The following is a 17773-nucleotide window of genomic DNA, read 5'->3' on the forward strand; positions in this document are numbered from 1 at the left end:
GGAAGGGAAGAAGAGAAGGGATATTTGCACACGAATCTCTCAGGTGCCTGCCATGCCTTATCTCCCTTAATGTGTCTCAAGCAACAAGTACATGACCATAATTTACAGTGTAAGAAACGACACAGAGAGGCCAAGTCACTTGCTCAGGTGGAACAGCGTGGAGGATATTGTTCTGAAAGCCAAGTCCCCATCTGGTGACTGTGAACTTGCAAGCTTCCTAGCTAAGATCATTGGCTTAGACTGTTGTTTCTGCCCATCTTATTTCCATATCAAGGACATCCTGGGCACACAGGAACCCCAACATTTCTGAAAGTTTCTATTGATGCGGAAATGATGCCACAGTCAAAACCATTTACAAGGGATGCTGCTGGCTTGGAGTGTGTGCTGACTGGAGTTGGTCAACTTGACAGAAACCTAGACATATCTGGAAGGAGAAGATTTTAACTGAGCAAACGTCTCCATAACCTTGGCCTCTAGGCAAATCTGTGGGGTATTGTCTTGATTAGTGATCATTGTGGGAGGGCCCAGCCCTCTGTGGGTGTTGCCACCCCTGGGCAGGAGTTTCTGGGTTGTATAAGAAAGTAGGCATAGCAAGCCATGGGGAGCAAGGCAGTAAGCAGCACCCCTCCATTACCTCTGCATCAGCTCCTGCTTCTAGGATCCTGCCCTTTTTGAGTTCCTGCCCTGACTTCCATCGATGATGGAGTGTAACCTGAGAGTTGTAAGCGGAAATAAACTCTTTCCTCCCGAAATTGCTCTTGATCACAGTGTTTTATCACAGCAATAGAAAAGTAACTAAGACAGAGCCAACTTCTCTCTCTAGGCCAGTGGGGAGCTATTTAATATTACACACAGGTAATATTAAATAGAATTAAAGACTCAAGGGATACCTGACCTCCTCAAGTCCAACCTACAATAGCTTCTGGAGTCAAAATACTGTTTACATTAGGTTGAGGAAACATTCCCCCCGCCCCCTACCACCACACACACACTACTTAAAAGCAGAGCTCACAAAGTTTCAAGCCTCTTTCCCATCCCAGCTCTCTGTCGTCAGGCCAGTCCTATCTGGATGTTCCTGTCTGTAAGGTTCTTGTCAGTTGCTCACTGTGTTCTAGAAGACACTGTCAGCTTGGTGTAGGTGACTGAGAGGGCCAGGAGGAGTTCATTCTGAACACCCATGTTCCCTTGATCTTCACTGTGCCTTTAGATTTCCAGATCCTTCTGCCTGTTGGGGGGTTTGGAGTGTAGCTCAGGTGATAGCATGCTTGGTTAGCATGCACAAACCCGAGTCCCATCCCCAGCATCACATGAACCCGGCATGGTGGCACATGCCTCTAAAAATCCCAGCACTTGGGAGGTGGACCAGAAAGGTAAGATTAGCTACCTGGTGAGTTCATGATCAGTCTGAGATTGCTATGTTACACTTTGAAAGTCATACTATCCAGACATTCCCCCCACCCCCTCCCACCCCGCATACTTTTTAAAGTGGTTTATTTGTGTGTGTCTCTCTTTGTGGTACAGCATGTATATGGAGGTCAGAGACCAACTTGTAGAAGTTCCCAGGGACCAAACTCAGGTCATCAGGCTTGGCAGTAAGCACTCACTGAATCATCTGATTAGCCTGAACAGTCCTTATTTTGAGAGCTCATGAACGTCCCTCTCACACCTGAGCAATTTTTATAGCATCTTCAAGACTGTTCTGTACTGCTTGAGTCTACTTTCTATTTTTCTCTACATTGACCGTAGTTTTGCTTAGATCAAACTGTTTGCTATCAGAGCCTTTGCTGTGTCAACAGAACCACAAATAAAAGCAGATAAAGGGAACAGCGCTCTTAAGTTCTAAATGTAATATCTGCTAATATCTAGCTAGCTGTTGTGGTCTATGCAAACTGACTCCTGTCTTCCATCAACCTCAAAGCCAAGAACGTCACAAGACAGCATCTGGGGCCCACACTCAGCTCTGCTGGAAGCTGATGTTTCCACTGATGTATTTCAAAACCTTGCTGATTTATGGCTTTGTTCTGTTAAGATAAAAACTTCATGAAACTGTGACTGTTGGGACTCGGTGTTTCAGATAACCCAGATCTGTGTTCCTGGGTCATGGTCACCAACAGTTAACTTCAGAGTAAACTCTGTCTCCCTTTGAGGTGAGAGCTGTACTTTTCATGTCAACAGTGACTTAGTTGAGATCCTGTCTCAAACTAAAAAAAAAAAAAAAGTGCATGTGGGGTGGATATGAGGTGGAGGGGATATAGTTCAGTGGTAGAGTACTTGCTTGCCTAGGTTCAATCCCCTGTATGTATGGTTTCTCTCTTTGTTTGTTTGTTTTGTTTTGTATACTAAAGTGATGGCACAGTAAAGAGTAATTCCTATTACCAAGAAGAGATCTCCTCTTAACGTCACCCGAAGGGTTAGATTAGAACAGAAAAGGGAAAGAGCTGTGCACTGTGTAATGATAAGTGTTTCTAGGACTGTACGAAAGAACCACCAAATCTTTCTGAGCTTTGTAGATGTTTACAAACTTGTCTGCAGATGCAGCCTCCCAACCAGCAGCAACTGAAACACTGACTTAGCATAAAGATTCAGAAGAGCCAAGAGGCCAGTTCCAGCCACACTTTCACACCTGGTGTAAGAGAACATCAGCTCAGCACCCGAGTCCTGGACACTGTGACTGCAGGGGCAGGCTCAGGGTTAGTGTTCTGTTGTGCAACTCTGCTTACATAACACGCCTCCTCTGGAAGGTAAGCAGGTGGAAGAAACAAGGAAAACAGTGTCTGTAGTTAGGTACAGTTGTCCATAGACTCCTGGAGAAGCTAGTGTGTAGGAAGCAGAGCAGAAAGACAGTGGTCAATGGAAAAAAAAGCCGAAAGAGTATTCACAGGAGGAAGTAAGAACTCTAGGAGTCTGCTGCCTCTGCAGTCTGCAGGAGTGGCTGCTGGTGGCTGGTAGATCAAGTCCGACCAGCTCAGCTGCCCTTAAATTGCTTGTGTTCTATGGAGAGAAGAGACTTTGTGGGTGCTGAGGAGAAACCATATTAAATGACACCCCCAGGAACCCAAGAATTGACCTTGGATTCTGCCCCCAGAGAGCCAATCCAGGTAGGCAGCTTTCTCCCTGTGACATTGCAAGTGGCAGATGAACTATGCTGGAGTCCAAGAGTTGGGACAGGTAGAGTGAATGGCCTGGTGACTCTCAATGGCTCTGGTAAGAGTTCTATGGTTCGGGCTGATCCTAGATATATATGGAAGCCCAGAATAATTTATAATCACCTATCTTAGCTTCCTAGAGCCACACAGACAGGTCAAGTGGGGGCGGGACATAGACTCCTTTATATACGTCATATATATATGCAGTTCGTTCGCATACGTAAAGCATTGAATACAGCCAGGAGTCAGTGATGGACAGGACCACATATTGACCAAGACAGCTTAGCTGTGCATACATTTTGCTCTCTATTTAACCATAAACCTCACGTCAGGGACCCAAAGATAGAGCTGGAGGTCAGTGGACCTCTTTATTTGTTCTTCTTCCCAATGTGGCCACATGAAATACTCACCCTCCTCACTACTGGCAGATTGAGGATGAGTGGATCAGCCTAGTTTTTAAGAGTTACCAAGACCCAGGCTCTGACCTGAAAATCTCCAGCAACAAAGAGACATTGTAAACACTGCTTCAATGACACTGGTTCCAAGGTTGGACTGGGCAGGCAGGGTGTGCCGTGAGGCTCAGTTAACATCTTAATGGCTCGCTCTCTGTAGTCAAGGGGCACACTGACTTTTGTAAAACAGAGTTCTGGGTCATATCAACTTCAGCTTTTTGTGCCAGTTTCTTGAGGGTTTTACTGTCTGTTGTTCAGACTGTGTTAATGAACTCACCCAGCTGGTGAGCTTGATGAGTGCTTTTACGTCATTTACTCCTTTTACTGATAAACAAATAAAATAGCAAGGCTGAGACCAGATTCCAGAGGCTTCCCCAAAGGGAGCAGCCATGTGGGATGGTTTGCATTCTTCTGCTGTATTCAAATACATCAGATGCAGCCACAGAGCTCAAAATAAACAGAACCGCTGCTGATGGAGATCAAAATTGTGCTAATAACCCACACCCTGGGGCTGCCAGTCAGGCTGTTAAGCGCTTCCCCTTGTCCTAAGTCATCTGTCACTTCTAAGCACTGGCTTCACCCTTGGGTGAGCTTTGCTGCTATCTATGGAGGGGTGGGCACATGTCTCCACTCTTCTCTGAAAGCATGACATTGCCCATGATGAACTCAGTCTAGATCTTGTGTTTCGTCTGATTTTGCCCCTGGCCTGGTTTCCCAGCTCAGTACACAGGGGCAAAGAAGAGCCTTTGGCAGCCCCTTGCTCCTCTTCTCTATCCTTCGGAGAAGTCTGTGGCTGAGAGACCGGGAGGACCAGACTGCAGTTCGGTGCCTTCCACAGCCAAGGAGCAGGTGTGTCGGATAACACATGAAGAAGGGCAGAGAGGGCTTGATTACCCAGCCTGGGGACGTGTTCTGCGAGGGCACCGCAGAGGCAAGAAGGAAACCTGGACAGGGTGGCTGAGAAAGAGGATCTCTGGGAGCAACTGAAGAGCGTGCAGTGTTTTGAAGGAGAGACTCCAGCTGTTCAGACTGAAAATGGAATAAACAGGACTGAGGCCAAACCCAGAGGTTCCCTGAAAGGGAGCAGCCTAGTGATTTAATGTCCCATTAAATTTGAATCTCAGACCAACAAATAATAATTTTACTAGCATAAATATGTCCCAAATATTGAATGAAACATACTTAACCTATACTAAAATTACTTTTTATTAATAATTTTAATAACATGTGAGTGTTTTTCCATTTCTCAGTCTCTTTTTGATAACCAGGGAATGTCTGGTATGAGAGAATCATTCAAACCTCAGAAACAGAATCACCCCAGTCTCCTCTAGTAGCACTTAGCTCTTAATTGGTTAATTTAAAGAATAGTCTGGCCCTCTTAACAACACTCTTAACAACTCCAATTTAAAAAATTGGCAGGATCCCATTGAAGATGTGTTGCCAAGAGCAAGGAGCTACAAGCCAGGCCAAATTCCCCATGGACAGGAGAGGTGGAGAGGAAGTCCCACCCCCTAGCCATGGTACTATAGGCAACTGACAGCTGCTGGGAAAGCAAGCTCAGTTTTCTTTACAAGAGTGGTCCCTGGTTGGCCACACTCCAGTGGGAGGCCACACATGCAAGAATAAATGGGTCACACAAATGGGACTTGATGGGTGAAGAAGTTAAAAAAAAAAGGGAGGACATAGAGCTCAATGGGTAGGGAAGGGGGTGAATCTGGGAGGAGTCAGGGGAGGGGTGAATATGATCAAACACATTGCTCGGAATTCTTAGAGATCTAATAAAGACATAAAAAACCATATAAAGAGCTTCACAGCACATAGTTTATCCATGGCAGCTCCACCTACAGGGGCTCTCTTGTTTAAAAGAACTTGTCCAGCTCTTAGAAGAGATTTTTTTTTTCTTTAAGATAGGACATGGCCCATTTTGATCATGATAGCTGGTCTGAGCTCACAAATGTCACATGACATCACAGATGTTAGACTTTCCACAGATCCTGAACATTTCATCTCATCTCTAGTTTTCTGGGAGCATCTAGCCTTTATCCGGGCTTCCTTACCTAGTCCCCACATGAAAATGGAAAAATCTGTTAGTGAGATGGCTCAGCGTGAGATGGCTTGGAGGTGTGTCAGACTTACTGTGGGGACAGACTTCACCTGTCACACCCTCAGCACTCTACTGTCCTTTCCCTGACGACTCTGTCACTGACAGAGCATGGAGGGGCCCTGGGTCCTGTTTTCCTGTCCATTGTGGGACTCTGACCATGAGCAAGCTATGCTGTGGCATTCCCTCGGCTTCTGCCAGCACCAGCTGCAAGCCAAGCTCCCCGCCCCCATCTCTCTCCCACACACCCAACAACAGCCTCTCACTGTGGCCTCAGCACTGACTTCCAGCCTCCACTCCTTCGCCATTCACAGGAATTTCCCCCATAAATCACTGATACCTCTGTTTGATGTGTGCTTCTCGGAGCATCCAAATTTGCCATCACACCAGGACACGTTTTACGGAACATGATCTCTCTTCACTGGATTCCTTTCTAAACTCAATGCACTTGGCCTCAACTTGAGCAATAAATCTGCTTGCAAAAAAGGTGTGTGTGTGTGTGTGTGTGTGTGTGTGTGTGTGTGTGTGTGTGTGAAACCAGAGGCATCAGGTCCCCTAGGGTTGGAGCTGCAGGCAGTTGTGAGCCCCCCAGTATGGGCACTGGAACTGAACCCGGGGTCTCCACAAGAGTGCTACTTGCTCTGAACCACTCTCTAGCTCGCAAAAGTCTATGCTGATCTAAAGTATAATATGTTGATATGCTTTGAAGATATGTACAATTCTGTTTGTTTTTTTTTTAGACCAGTTTTCTCTGTTTAGTCCTGGCTGTCCTGGAATTTACTATATAGACCAGTCTGGCCTTGAAATCACAGAGATCCTCCTGCCTCTGCCTCATGAATGGTGGGATTAAAGACACGTATTACCAAGCCTGGCTGAATATATGTATAACTATCATATGTACTTGTACATATGGTATATAACTATATAGATGATAAATATATACATAGTACATGTAAGTCTCATACATATATGAGTATACAATCATTCTTTAAATGTGAATATTCAAATATGGGTCACTGAAGTCATTTCCTGTGCCACCAATATGTGCACATAAATCATTTGGAAATTGTTTCCTATGTTTACTGCTGGCAAAATACTTCTAAATTAGTATGTAGGCAGAAATAGAATTAAAATAGTAGTTGGCATGTTCCAATGTGTTCATGAATGAGAGGAATCAGTGTCCTGGGAAAAATCTACAAGAAAAACTTTCTGTACAACAAGAAATAAACCAGAAAGTGGCTCAGAGGTCCAGCTGGATTCTCGCCAAGAGAGTGAAACCGATGGGCATTTGCCGCTGTTTTGTGCGGTGTGCCAAGTGCAGGGGTTTTGAGGACGCCACTGACTCAGGTGCTTCCAGCTGTATGAATCCACCCCAGCTTCTCATTCATCTTTTAGAGAACTTTAAACCGGGTCGGCGCCGGGCGGTGGTGGCGCACGCCTTTAGTCCCAGCACTCGGGAGGCAGAGGCAGGCGGATCTCTGTGAGTTCGAGGCCAGCCTGGTCTCCAAAGCGAGTTCCAGGAAAGGCGCAAAACTACACAGAGAAACCCTGTCTCGGAAAACAAAACAAAACAAAAAAAATAAATAAATAAAAAAATAATAAACCGGGTCGGAGTTCTGACCATGCGTTACAGTGGGGTTTGCTCTGCACCGATGGGTAAAGCCCCGCTCTCGGACCACCGCAGCCCGGCCACCATTTCTGTGCGTGCGGCACCTCTGCCAACTCGGCTGTACTACAGATCACGCCCCCCTGCTGGTGGTCTGGTGGACATCATATTTTCTAAAATGGGGATTAAGAATCGGCTCACCAGGGCTGCATCTGGACAGGGGGAGGTAAAGACAAAGAGGGGGTCCTCTGCCCTGGAAGAGTGTGTGCTGAGGAAGCCCGGGCTATCGACCGTTGCAGAGGGACAAGATAGTCGACACACCACAGCCCTTGGTCACTAACCCTAGTCATTCAAAGAATGGCAACTGTTACTGGTTCACAGTCTTTTCTCCCCACGGAGCACCTGTGAATAGCATGACAATGGCAAGCTAAATCACAGAGGAGGACAATAACGTCTGAGAATCATCGGCGTCCAGTCCATCGCCCCGGACCCTGCGAACTCCTCGCGACCAGACCCACCTTCTTCCAAAACAGCTTTCCCAGAGGCAGTGCGGTGGGCCCCGACTTCTCCTTGCTGCCTTCCCTTGGGTCACTGGCTGCAGCAGGAGGCGCATGACTTGGTGGGCCGCAGCCTTTCGAACTCTTGGTCGCCCCTTGAGGCTCCTGGGGCGTGAAGCTGGCTTTTTCTGACTTGAGGTTGGCTGAAGTACTGGGTGAGTTTTCAGTCTCCTAAAAAGTTTTGTTTGTAAAAGGAAAGTGAAAAACTCAAAATAATCTCACAGTTTCAAAAGTAAAAGATTCCCTGTTAAAATAAGCACAGGCTGGGGTCATGCATGGTGTTAGTCTTTTTTTCTTTCTAATTTTCTGTTTTATGCAAATTTCCACTGTGAATATAGCTTTGTGTTAAAGAAAATATATTCCAGATATTTCCCTTTTGGGAAAGAAAAAAGGGGGAGATTTGTTAGTAATGATGATTGTGTAAGTAATTTAGTGGGGGTAGGTTTTGGGGAGAGGTGGTATATTATTAGAAAGTGGAGTTCTGGGTGGGCTCTTGGCTCAGTGGGTAAAGGAACTTGCCTCCAAGCCTGATGACCTGAGTTCAATCCCTTGAATCCACATAGTGGAAGAGAGAACTGACTCCTGCAAGTTGTTCTCTGACCTGCACACGTGTGTTGTGGCTTGCATGTTTCTATACATATGTATGTACTGTACACGCGCGTATACACATACACACACACTCAATCAATCAATCAATGTAAAAAGGAAGAAAGGAAGGAAAGAAAGTTTTTTTTGTTTTTTTTTTTTTAACCAAGGCCCTTTGTCTCCAAATAGTTTTGACCAGGCTCCCATCCATGGGAAATATTCTGAATATGCACACAATCATGCATGATGGTTTGTGTTTATTTTATAAACACTATTACTTTACCAAGCCAAATTGGAAATTAAGGCAAGGTGGAGATAAATTTGATGGTCATAAGAGTTCTGAAATTTTTCTCCCATGTCCCACTTGGAGATCCAGGCCACGGAGAGGGCAGAGAGGAGACTGTCAGCTGACGGAGGTGCACAGACTTTAGATGAGCCTCCACACTCCACACACAAGCTCTTCAGAAGGTTCCTGCTCCTCCCCTCTCTTCCTTCCTGTACCTCCGTCCTACCCCTTCTCACTCCCCTCTACAGGCTGTGCTGAAGTCCAGTTCCAAGGTGTCTGATGTTTCTTATTCCCTCTCTCCCCCCACAGTCCTTTCTTTTCTCTTTTCTTTCTTCTCTACTTTTTTCTTCTCTTTCCCCACCCACAAAGGGCCTCATGTAGCCCAGGCTGGCCTCAGCTCCCTATGCAGCCAAGGATGACCTTGAATTTCTGATCATCCCGCGTCTACCGCCCCCTCCCCCCACCCCGCCCAAGTGTTGGGAACACAGCCATGCACCAGGCCACCTGCTTCCATGCACACACCCTTTACTCCTCCAGTGAACTGCTGCTCATTCCTAGACTCATGAAGCCCAAATACGTCTGGCCATGAGTGAACACTGACATTCAAGTTTTAACATCAGGCTCTTCTAACCTGACTTCGTTTTCCTAAGCATCTTCATTTTATGACTTTTGCTCTCTGGACCTAATGACACAATCCCTTTAAATTCCCAGATGATGATTTCTGATCAAAAGAAAAACAAAAACAAAAATAAAAAAAACCTGACAATAAAAATGCAATTTAGACCAAAATATTAAAAAAAAAAAGTATACTTAGAATTTGAAATGTTCTTGGTTGTTGGTTTGTTTTAAAAGGTCTTTGGGAGTAGCTCTGACTGGGCTACAGTCAGTTCTTCCTCTGCCCCAGCTTCCAGAGTCCTGGGATTACAGGTATGCACCATGACACTGTAGATGACCAGAGTCTTGAAAGTCATCTTTCCAATGTTCACATTTTCAGACAAGGAAGCTGGGCCTGTGATCTGTCAACCCTTAAACTGAGAGGGGGCGGAGAAGAGGGAGAGAGGAGGGAGGACTAGATCTGGCCATGGCCGGTTTCCACCCACTCAGTGGATTCCTGGGATAGGACCCCAGCAAAGTTTCCTTCGCATTTTCCTTCCCTGCCCGTTCACCCTCTTACTCCCAGAGAGTCCCACAAGGTATCCTGCCACCGTTAGCTAATGTAACATCCTTTCTCTAGAGTCTGGAGGAGACAGTCAAGATTCCAGCCTGACGCAGAGGCCAGTGCTCTCGAGGGTCACCAGACTGCAATTGAAGATGACTATGTAGGAAGGATGGTTCAGTGGTTAGGGAGCATCCCACTCTTGCAAAGGCTCTGAGTTTGGTTCCTAGCATCCACACGAGGAAGCTCAAAGCCACCTGGAACTCCAGCTCCAGGGGACCTGACGCCCTCTTTCTGTGCTCCTCAGGCACCTGCCCTCATGTGTGCACATACCCGCACAGACACGCACACATATATGTAATTTAAAAAAGAGGAATGTCCCAGTAAGTCTGAGTTTCAAACCAGCAAATAATAATTTTTCTAGCGTAAGTATGTTCCAAATATTGCATGAAATATATTTAAATTTATACCAAAATTACTCCCTTTTCTTAATAATTTTAAATTACTATATAAAGATTGGATTGCAAGAAAACATGAAATTATTTCTTGTGTATCTGAAGCCTGAATTTCACCACACATGCTATATTCTACCTGGTGACCCTACCCGTGGGAGTCTAACAGCTCTGGGGACTATCTTCTTAATAAATAAGTCATCCCCTTGATTTTACTTGTGGATGTGGGACACAGGAGGTCTCAATAAGGTACAAACATCAGAACAAGAACACCAAACAATGGGTGTGTGGAAAGCAGAAGAGTGCCATGGGCTGGCTTCTAATAAAAACTGCAGCTTCCTACTGAGAGGACAGGCACTGGCCAAACTTTTTCAAGCAATGCCTGGCCTCAGGTATGTTTAAATTGTCACGGAACACTGGAGGACATGGGACAAAGTTTGATTCTGAAGCATCTTATTTCCTAACTCCAAAAGACAAAGGTTGAGGGTAGGAAAGGAAAGGTGATGTGCCTGCTTCTTCCAACAGTAACCTTGGCGGGGCTGGAGCTCAGGGGTAGGGCATTCCCCTTGCATGGAGGATGCCCTAGCCTCATACCCACAACTTACTGAAATTTATTAATTCTAGTCTTCCTTTTTAAAAAATAGTACATGTCTTAGTTAGGGTTTCTATTGCTGCAATGAAACATCATGAGCAAAAAGTTGGGGAAAGAAGGGTTTATATTGGTTTATATTTCCATGTTGCTGTTTCTCATCAAAGGAAGTCAGGACAGAAACTCAAGCAGGGCAAGAACTTGGAAGCAGGAGCTGATGCAGAGGCCACGGAGGAGTGCTGCTTACTGGCTTGTTCCCTATGACTAGCTCAGCCTGCTTTCTTATAGAACCCAGGACCACCCACCCAGGGGTGGCCACACTCATAATAGGCTGGGTCCTCCCCCATCAATCACTAAGAAAATGCCTCACAGCTGAATTTTATGGAGGCATTTTTCTCAGTTGAGGTTCCCACCTCTCAGATAATTCTAGTTTGTGTGTCAAGTTGACATAGCCAACACAATACATTTCTTTTATTTTTTTAATCATGTGTGTATGCCCCTGCCCTGTGTATGTGTGTGTGTGTGTGGGGGGGGTACACACAGAAGCCAAAAGAAGGCATCAGATCTCCTGGAGCTGGAGTTACAGGCACTTATAAACTGCCTGATGTGGGTGCTGGTAGACAAAAATCTGGTCCTTTAAAAAGGCAGCAAGTTAGCCGGGCGGTGGTGATGCACGCCTTTAATCCCAGCACTCGGGAAGCAGAGGCAGGTGGATCTCTGTGAGTTCGAGGCCTGCCTGGGCTACAAAGTGAGTTCCAGGAAAGGCACAAAACTACACAGAGAAACCCTGTCTCGAAAAACCAAAAAAACAAAACAAAACAAAAAAGCAGCAAGTATTCTTAACTGCTGGACCTTCTCTCAGTTCCCACATTTTTTTTTAAACTAAGAAAAGCTACTTATTGATTGATTGATTTGCTTTTATGAAGGGTCTTGCTGTGGCTATGGCTACTTGTTATGCAGCCTAGACTGGCCCCAGATTTGTTATGTGGCTGAGGGGGGATTAAATGTTGGGGATGATAAGTATGCACTTCCAGACTTGGCTTCACTTTGAATCTGTTAGGATTTCCCTTTCTGACCTAGAGGACAGCCTCTTGGTGAACCTGAGGGGATTGGTGTCTTCTACAGCTGAGACACAAGACACAGACAGGATCTGGTTTATTGTTTTAATGACCTTGATTTTTTCTTCCTCTAAGGACAACAGAATAATCAAAAGAAGAGAAGAAAGTGTGGTGGTTTGAATGTGATTGACTCCCATAAGCTCACAGGGAATGGTACTATTAGGAGATGTGGCTTTGTTGGAGTGGGTGTGGCCTTGTTGGAGGAAGTATGTCATTGTGGGGGTGGGCCTTGAGGTCTCATATATGCTCAAGCCACACCCAGTGTCTCAGTCCACTTTCTGTTGTTTTCTGGTCAAGATGTAGCCAGCACCACGTCTGCCTGCATGCTACCATGCTCCCCTCCACGATAATGGACTAAACTTCTGAAAATGTAAGCCACCCCAATTAAATGTTTTTCCTTTATAAGAGTTTTGATGGTCATGGTGTCTCTTCACAGCAATAGAAACCCTAACTAAGAAAGAAAGAAAGTTTTCAACACAGAGGTAAAAGCCGATGACCTATACGTAGCAAACTGTATAAATGAGAATTGGGAACATTTGGGATTGTCCTCCTATTTTAATTGACATTTGCATGGAAAACACACTGATGTCAATCAAGGCACAACCCTGAAGCTCCTGTGTCTGGGTTACAGAAGCCCAGAAGAGGGCACTTCCTGTAATATTTTAAGAGTTCAGATCCCATCCTTCTCCCAAATGTGCCTCACTGCTAGGATAAGAGTCACTGATATTAGAAAGCCCTAGAAATGTCATGGACCTTGGGTGGCCATTCATGGTGGGATGAGATACTATAGATGTGAAATTTTGTGACACATAAAATGGATATCATAATTAAGGGCAGATGTGGTGTGGAGGGAGTCACACACTTTTACAGACACCCCCTCTTCACATAATTCCCAAAGTAGGAGTTAAACCCGATTCCTCTGTGTAAAGGTTTATGATATGTCTCATTAGCTGTTACTAAACTGTGTACCACGTACCCAAGTGGCCATACACTTACTATGTATGTATTTATTGGTCTTTTTTGAGACAAGTTCTTGTTGTGTACCCTTGCCTATCCTGGAACTTGATAAACAGCCCAGGCTGTTTTCAAACTTAGGGTGATCCTCCTGCCTTTTTCCCCTAGGTTCTGGGATTATAGGCATGCACTATATCCACCTGCCTATACCACTTTTCAAAAAAAAATTATTTAAAAAATGTATGTGTGTGTGTGCAAGTGTACGTGCACATGTGAGTGCAGTGCCCGCAAAGACCAGAAGACAGTGTTGGATCCCCTGGAGCTGGAGCTATGAGCATCTGTGAGCTGCCCCATGTGAGTGCTGGGAAATGAACTCAGATCCTCTGAGAGAGCTGCAAGTGCTCTTACCACTGAGCCTTTCCGGACCGCAAGACCGCTTTGCAGTGTTCCTTTCCTTCCTCCTGCAATGGCTGTAGTTCTCTCTTTACAGAACAAAATAAGTCTTCTTGGAAATTGAAGGTGACCTGGCGTTGTTTGCATGCGCAAATGCAGATTCTGCTATGTGAGTGTGCTATGGAAACTGTCATTTGCCTATACAAGCCTAGGACTAGAAAATGGAGCTGGGAACATTTTTGTGTTTAAAACAGGCCCACTAAATGTGGTAGACAATGGTTAATAGTTCAAAAAGACCCTCCAAGCATTGGGCCCAACTCCGAGGACCTTGGAATTGGTGGTTTCAGATGTGCATGGGGCCTTCCTTCGTGCACGAAGAGTCTGTCTCCAAAGCTGAGCTCATGTCCACCACTGTGATTGACTCTGCCCTCATCCACTGTTTTCTCCTGCTTGGCATCTATGTGGGCTCAGTGTAAACTCAGTCACCAAAGGGAACAGGGGAGGCGCATGACAGCAAGCTAATACTGTTATCTTGAGGTTAGAAGAGAATTTCCCAAGGAGTGGGTGGCATACCACAACTTTACATTCAGGATAAGAAGCAAAGCTCAAACAGCGTACTTTTCCTTTTCTAACCCTTGAGTCACTTAATAACGCTCTGTGGAAAAGCTGGGTCTGCTGCCAGGATGGCTTTAGCAGTCTCCATCACCAGCCAATTTCTTCCTGGAAGGAAAAACCTGGAGGAAACTGGATTCTAAGCTCTACAGAAATGAGCAAGAACGTTTAATTAGCCACATTAATGATCATTTTTCTGTTAAGAAAAGTGATTCTGGTTTCCATGTGTGATGGGACATGAAAGCGTTTTTGAAAGGCACATTTAAATAGGAATAGTCAATTTTAGTATAAAATATCATATGATTAATAGTATATTTAAGTAAAGTGGTGAAGGTGTATGCCAACGACTGACGTTTGGGAAACACTGGGTGAGAATTTCAGAACCCTGGTCCACACTTGGAAGGAACCAATCTGAGATGTTTATAGCTATGGGGACTTAAATGCCCGAAGTTCAGGCCTCAGCATCTTCAATTTCCCCTCAGTGATCGCAGCCACCCGAGGCATTCCCTGACTCAGAGCTGTTAGGCACTGGATCCTAGGCATCAGGTGAAGAGCAGGGTCCTTTTTCCTCCTAGTATGAGGAGATACAGACCTTATGCCTAAAGAACTTTCTAAAGGTGAGTCCTAGCCTGGGGCTGTCCAGGCGTTTCTTCTTGCTCTTATCCTGCGTCTCCAACGTCTTCTGGCCAGCGTGTCCGTCGCAGACATTGTCTGCCTTGGTCGCCTTCTGACAACAGCAGCCACAGCTTAGCGATTTGCGTGTAAACAAACCCACTTGACTTTTCTCTTTCAAAGTATATTCAGACACTGTGACAATGAATTACTGGTCTGTCACTCACATCTCCCAACCACAAAGCACCATGGGAATACTTGTAAAGGTTCTCAAAAATGATTCACTAGACAGTATACTCACAGTTTCAGGCATACATTGGTGTTTAACAGGGTCACCTATGCAAATGACCCGAATCAACACATCTCAGAACCCCATCCCCAATCCAACCAAAACAGCTCTCCTCATCCATATTTGCTTAAGACAGTGACAGGCCATTTAAACTGTGACTTAAAACATCAAATGAAACATAACCAAATCCTAAAAGATAACAGTAGTCCTGACTAACAGCTTTAAATATGTAAATGCTGATGTCACCTGGGAAAGGAAACCAATAAACCACCTGTTGACAAGAGATGTTTTGTGTCTTGATTTTGTTTTCTTGGCTGAATGTTACCACCAAATGACTTCCATCCTCAAACCAATTTCCTTTGACCCTGGGCGCCATTTGTAGCTACAGTTTTCCTGCCTGGCCCACAGTCAGGACAAATCTCTCTCACCTGCCAGTCCCACAGCCCTCAGACCCGACCAAGTAAACACAGAGACTTATATTGGTTACAAACTGTATGGCTGTGGCAGGCTTCTTGCTAACTGTTCTTACAGCTTAAATTAATCCATTTCTATAAATCTTTACTTTGCCACGTGGCTCATGGCTTACCGGTACTTTACATCTTCCTTGTCTTGGCAGTGGCTCCAGCCGATCTCTCTCTCCTTCCTCTTTCCTCAATTCTCCTCTCTCCTTGTCCCGCCTATACTTTCTGCCTGGTCACTGGCCAATCAGTGCTTTATTTATATAGAGCGATATCCACAACACTTCATGGAAATAATATCACCCACAACATTTGAGTGAGCAGGTTTCCCAGGCAAAGCAAGTTTCTGGTGTGAACCAATTCATTGAGCCAAAATGGGAGGAGATAAGAATCAAAATAACTCAGCTACAATCACTACAAACTGTTGACTCAAGTTACAAATGCTGTGAGGGTTTTTCATGAAGCATGTAGTACATTAGCAGTCACCCAGAGGGTTGAAGAGATGGGTCAACAGTTTAGAGCGCTGGCTGCTCTTCTAGAGGATCCGGGTTCAGTTCCCAGCACCCACTAGGCAGCTAATAACCTCCTCTAACTTCCAGGGGATCAGATGGCCTCTTCTGACCTCCATGGGTACTGCATGCATGTGGTGCATTTAAATACATGTCGACAAAACACCCATATGCATAAAATACATATATAAAAATAAGGAAATAAACATATATATATAAAAGACTCATGGTCAAGTGTAACAGAGATGCAGACTTTTCAAAAGTACTTTGGGAACTTCAGAAAAAAAAGATGCCCCAAAGACAAATACAGAACAAGAGAGGCCATTTCCTGGGCATCCCAAACAGTCTGTGTTCATAATCCCTCATCTAAAATACCGGTTCCCAGTGGGGACTTCTCAGCCTGCTGGATGAGACAATGAGATTTTATCAACAAGGTACGCCCAGTGGGGAACCATCTCTGCACTGTGGATGGGTCTTGGTACATGGGCCAGCTAAACAGAAAGAGTGAATCGGGCCACTTGGGAAGCCACCCAACACCACCCACATCCTCCACTGTCGACAGCCCAGTGTGCTGAGTATAGGGCTCCAAGAATTGGAAAACACAGAAACAAACATCTTGACCCCACCATTCACTGAATTTGACCTTAGCTGCCTGGTAGCCAACGAGTAATGTTCAGGAATCTGTTTTTCAACGGGAGAAGAAAAGTCTAGAGGAATCTATTAATCCACTACGTGATTGTGGAATAGGACTGACGACATTCAAACAGGGCTCCAGTTTGCAAGGCATTGCAGCCCCTTCCCTCAACCCCGGGCCAGCTTTACAGATGTGGAGGCTTTAAGTCAGGATCATATGGTCACATCAATGACCTGGAGCTCAAACACAAGCTGTCCGGGACAAGATAAGGGTGCCCCTCCCCACCTCTGCAGTGGAGAGCTACTTTTCAAATTACATGAAAATGGAAAACACATTAACACCCCCAGAGCTACAGCTTCTGCCCCTCACTTCAGAGAAAGTCTTAAAAAAACAACAAACAAACAAACAAACAAACACAAAAACAACCAAACAAACAGAAAACCTGAATTCTCTCATTTTCTTTTCTGAGCCCAATGAAAAAAGATAATAATGGTGTAGTTATTAGTAATTTGTATCTATTGTATATTTAGCAACTGGCCATTGTGACATTCTTTAGCCAGAGCAAGTATATCATCTTTCAAGTGTCCCACTAAAATGTTTATTAAAGTACCATTAACCAGGGCAGGGGATTATGGCTAAGTGGGTAGAGGGTTTGCCAACAGGGCAAGAGGCCCTGGATCTAATGCCAAGCACTGCAGAATCCAACCAAACAAAACCACAATCTTAACCTAAACCAAATACTTGAAGGAAATCTAATAGCACTATTAAATTTCTAAGTAGATTCATATATTGTATATGTAACATATAATATTCATGATATGCATATCATCCAAGACACATATGCAAATCGAACCCCGATTCTTTGCATAAACCTAGATATATATGTACTTCAGGATACCTACCGTGTCTTCTGGATCCTTTTTTGTTTCAGCTTTGTTAGGTGAAACCTGAAAAGTGAGAGAAATGCAAGTGTTAAAAACCAGCTCTAGAGGGTGACTTGTGTTTCATAAAGACAAGTCTTCAGGGTATTCTAGTTTATCACACCAAAAATTGAGAAATAAAAAGTGCCTTTGACCTAACTCTATTAGGTCATGTCTCTAACATGAGCACCTCTAGGTAATAAACAGCTTACAAAATCAATATTTTATTCTGAAATGTATTAGATCTTACACATCCACCAAAAGTTGGATCACATTCAAAAAACCACCTCCCAGAAGGCCATTAGGTGTCCCCTCAATTCTATGTCACTAGTCGAAGCACAATA

The 17773-nt window shown here is 44.8% G+C and overlaps 1 protein-coding gene across 2 annotated transcripts in view; it reads right to left on the minus strand.

Annotated features, from left to right (window-relative positions):
* The window catches only part of Bcas1 (brain enriched myelin associated protein 1), a 76289-nt gene that overhangs the window by 26381 nt on the left and 32135 nt on the right, over nucleotides 1–17773 (minus strand). Inside the window, exons 5-7 of one of the 2 annotated variants that reach the window (XM_059261983.1) lie at nucleotides 17412–17456; nucleotides 14600–14734; nucleotides 7824–8033 (exon numbers count right to left, since the gene is read on the minus strand). In XM_059261983.1, the coding sequence (XP_059117966.1) occupies nucleotides 7824–8033; nucleotides 14600–14734; nucleotides 17412–17456 (390 nt within the window). The remainder of the gene's footprint in view (nucleotides 1–7823; nucleotides 8034–14599; nucleotides 14735–17411; nucleotides 17457–17773) is intronic. The other variant, XM_059261984.1, reaches the window with a different exon arrangement.

The sequence above is a fragment of the Peromyscus eremicus genome, chromosome 4, assembly GCF_949786415.1.
Source record: "Peromyscus eremicus chromosome 4, PerEre_H2_v1, whole genome shotgun sequence".
Lineage (NCBI taxonomy): Eukaryota > Metazoa > Chordata > Mammalia > Rodentia > Cricetidae > Peromyscus > Peromyscus eremicus.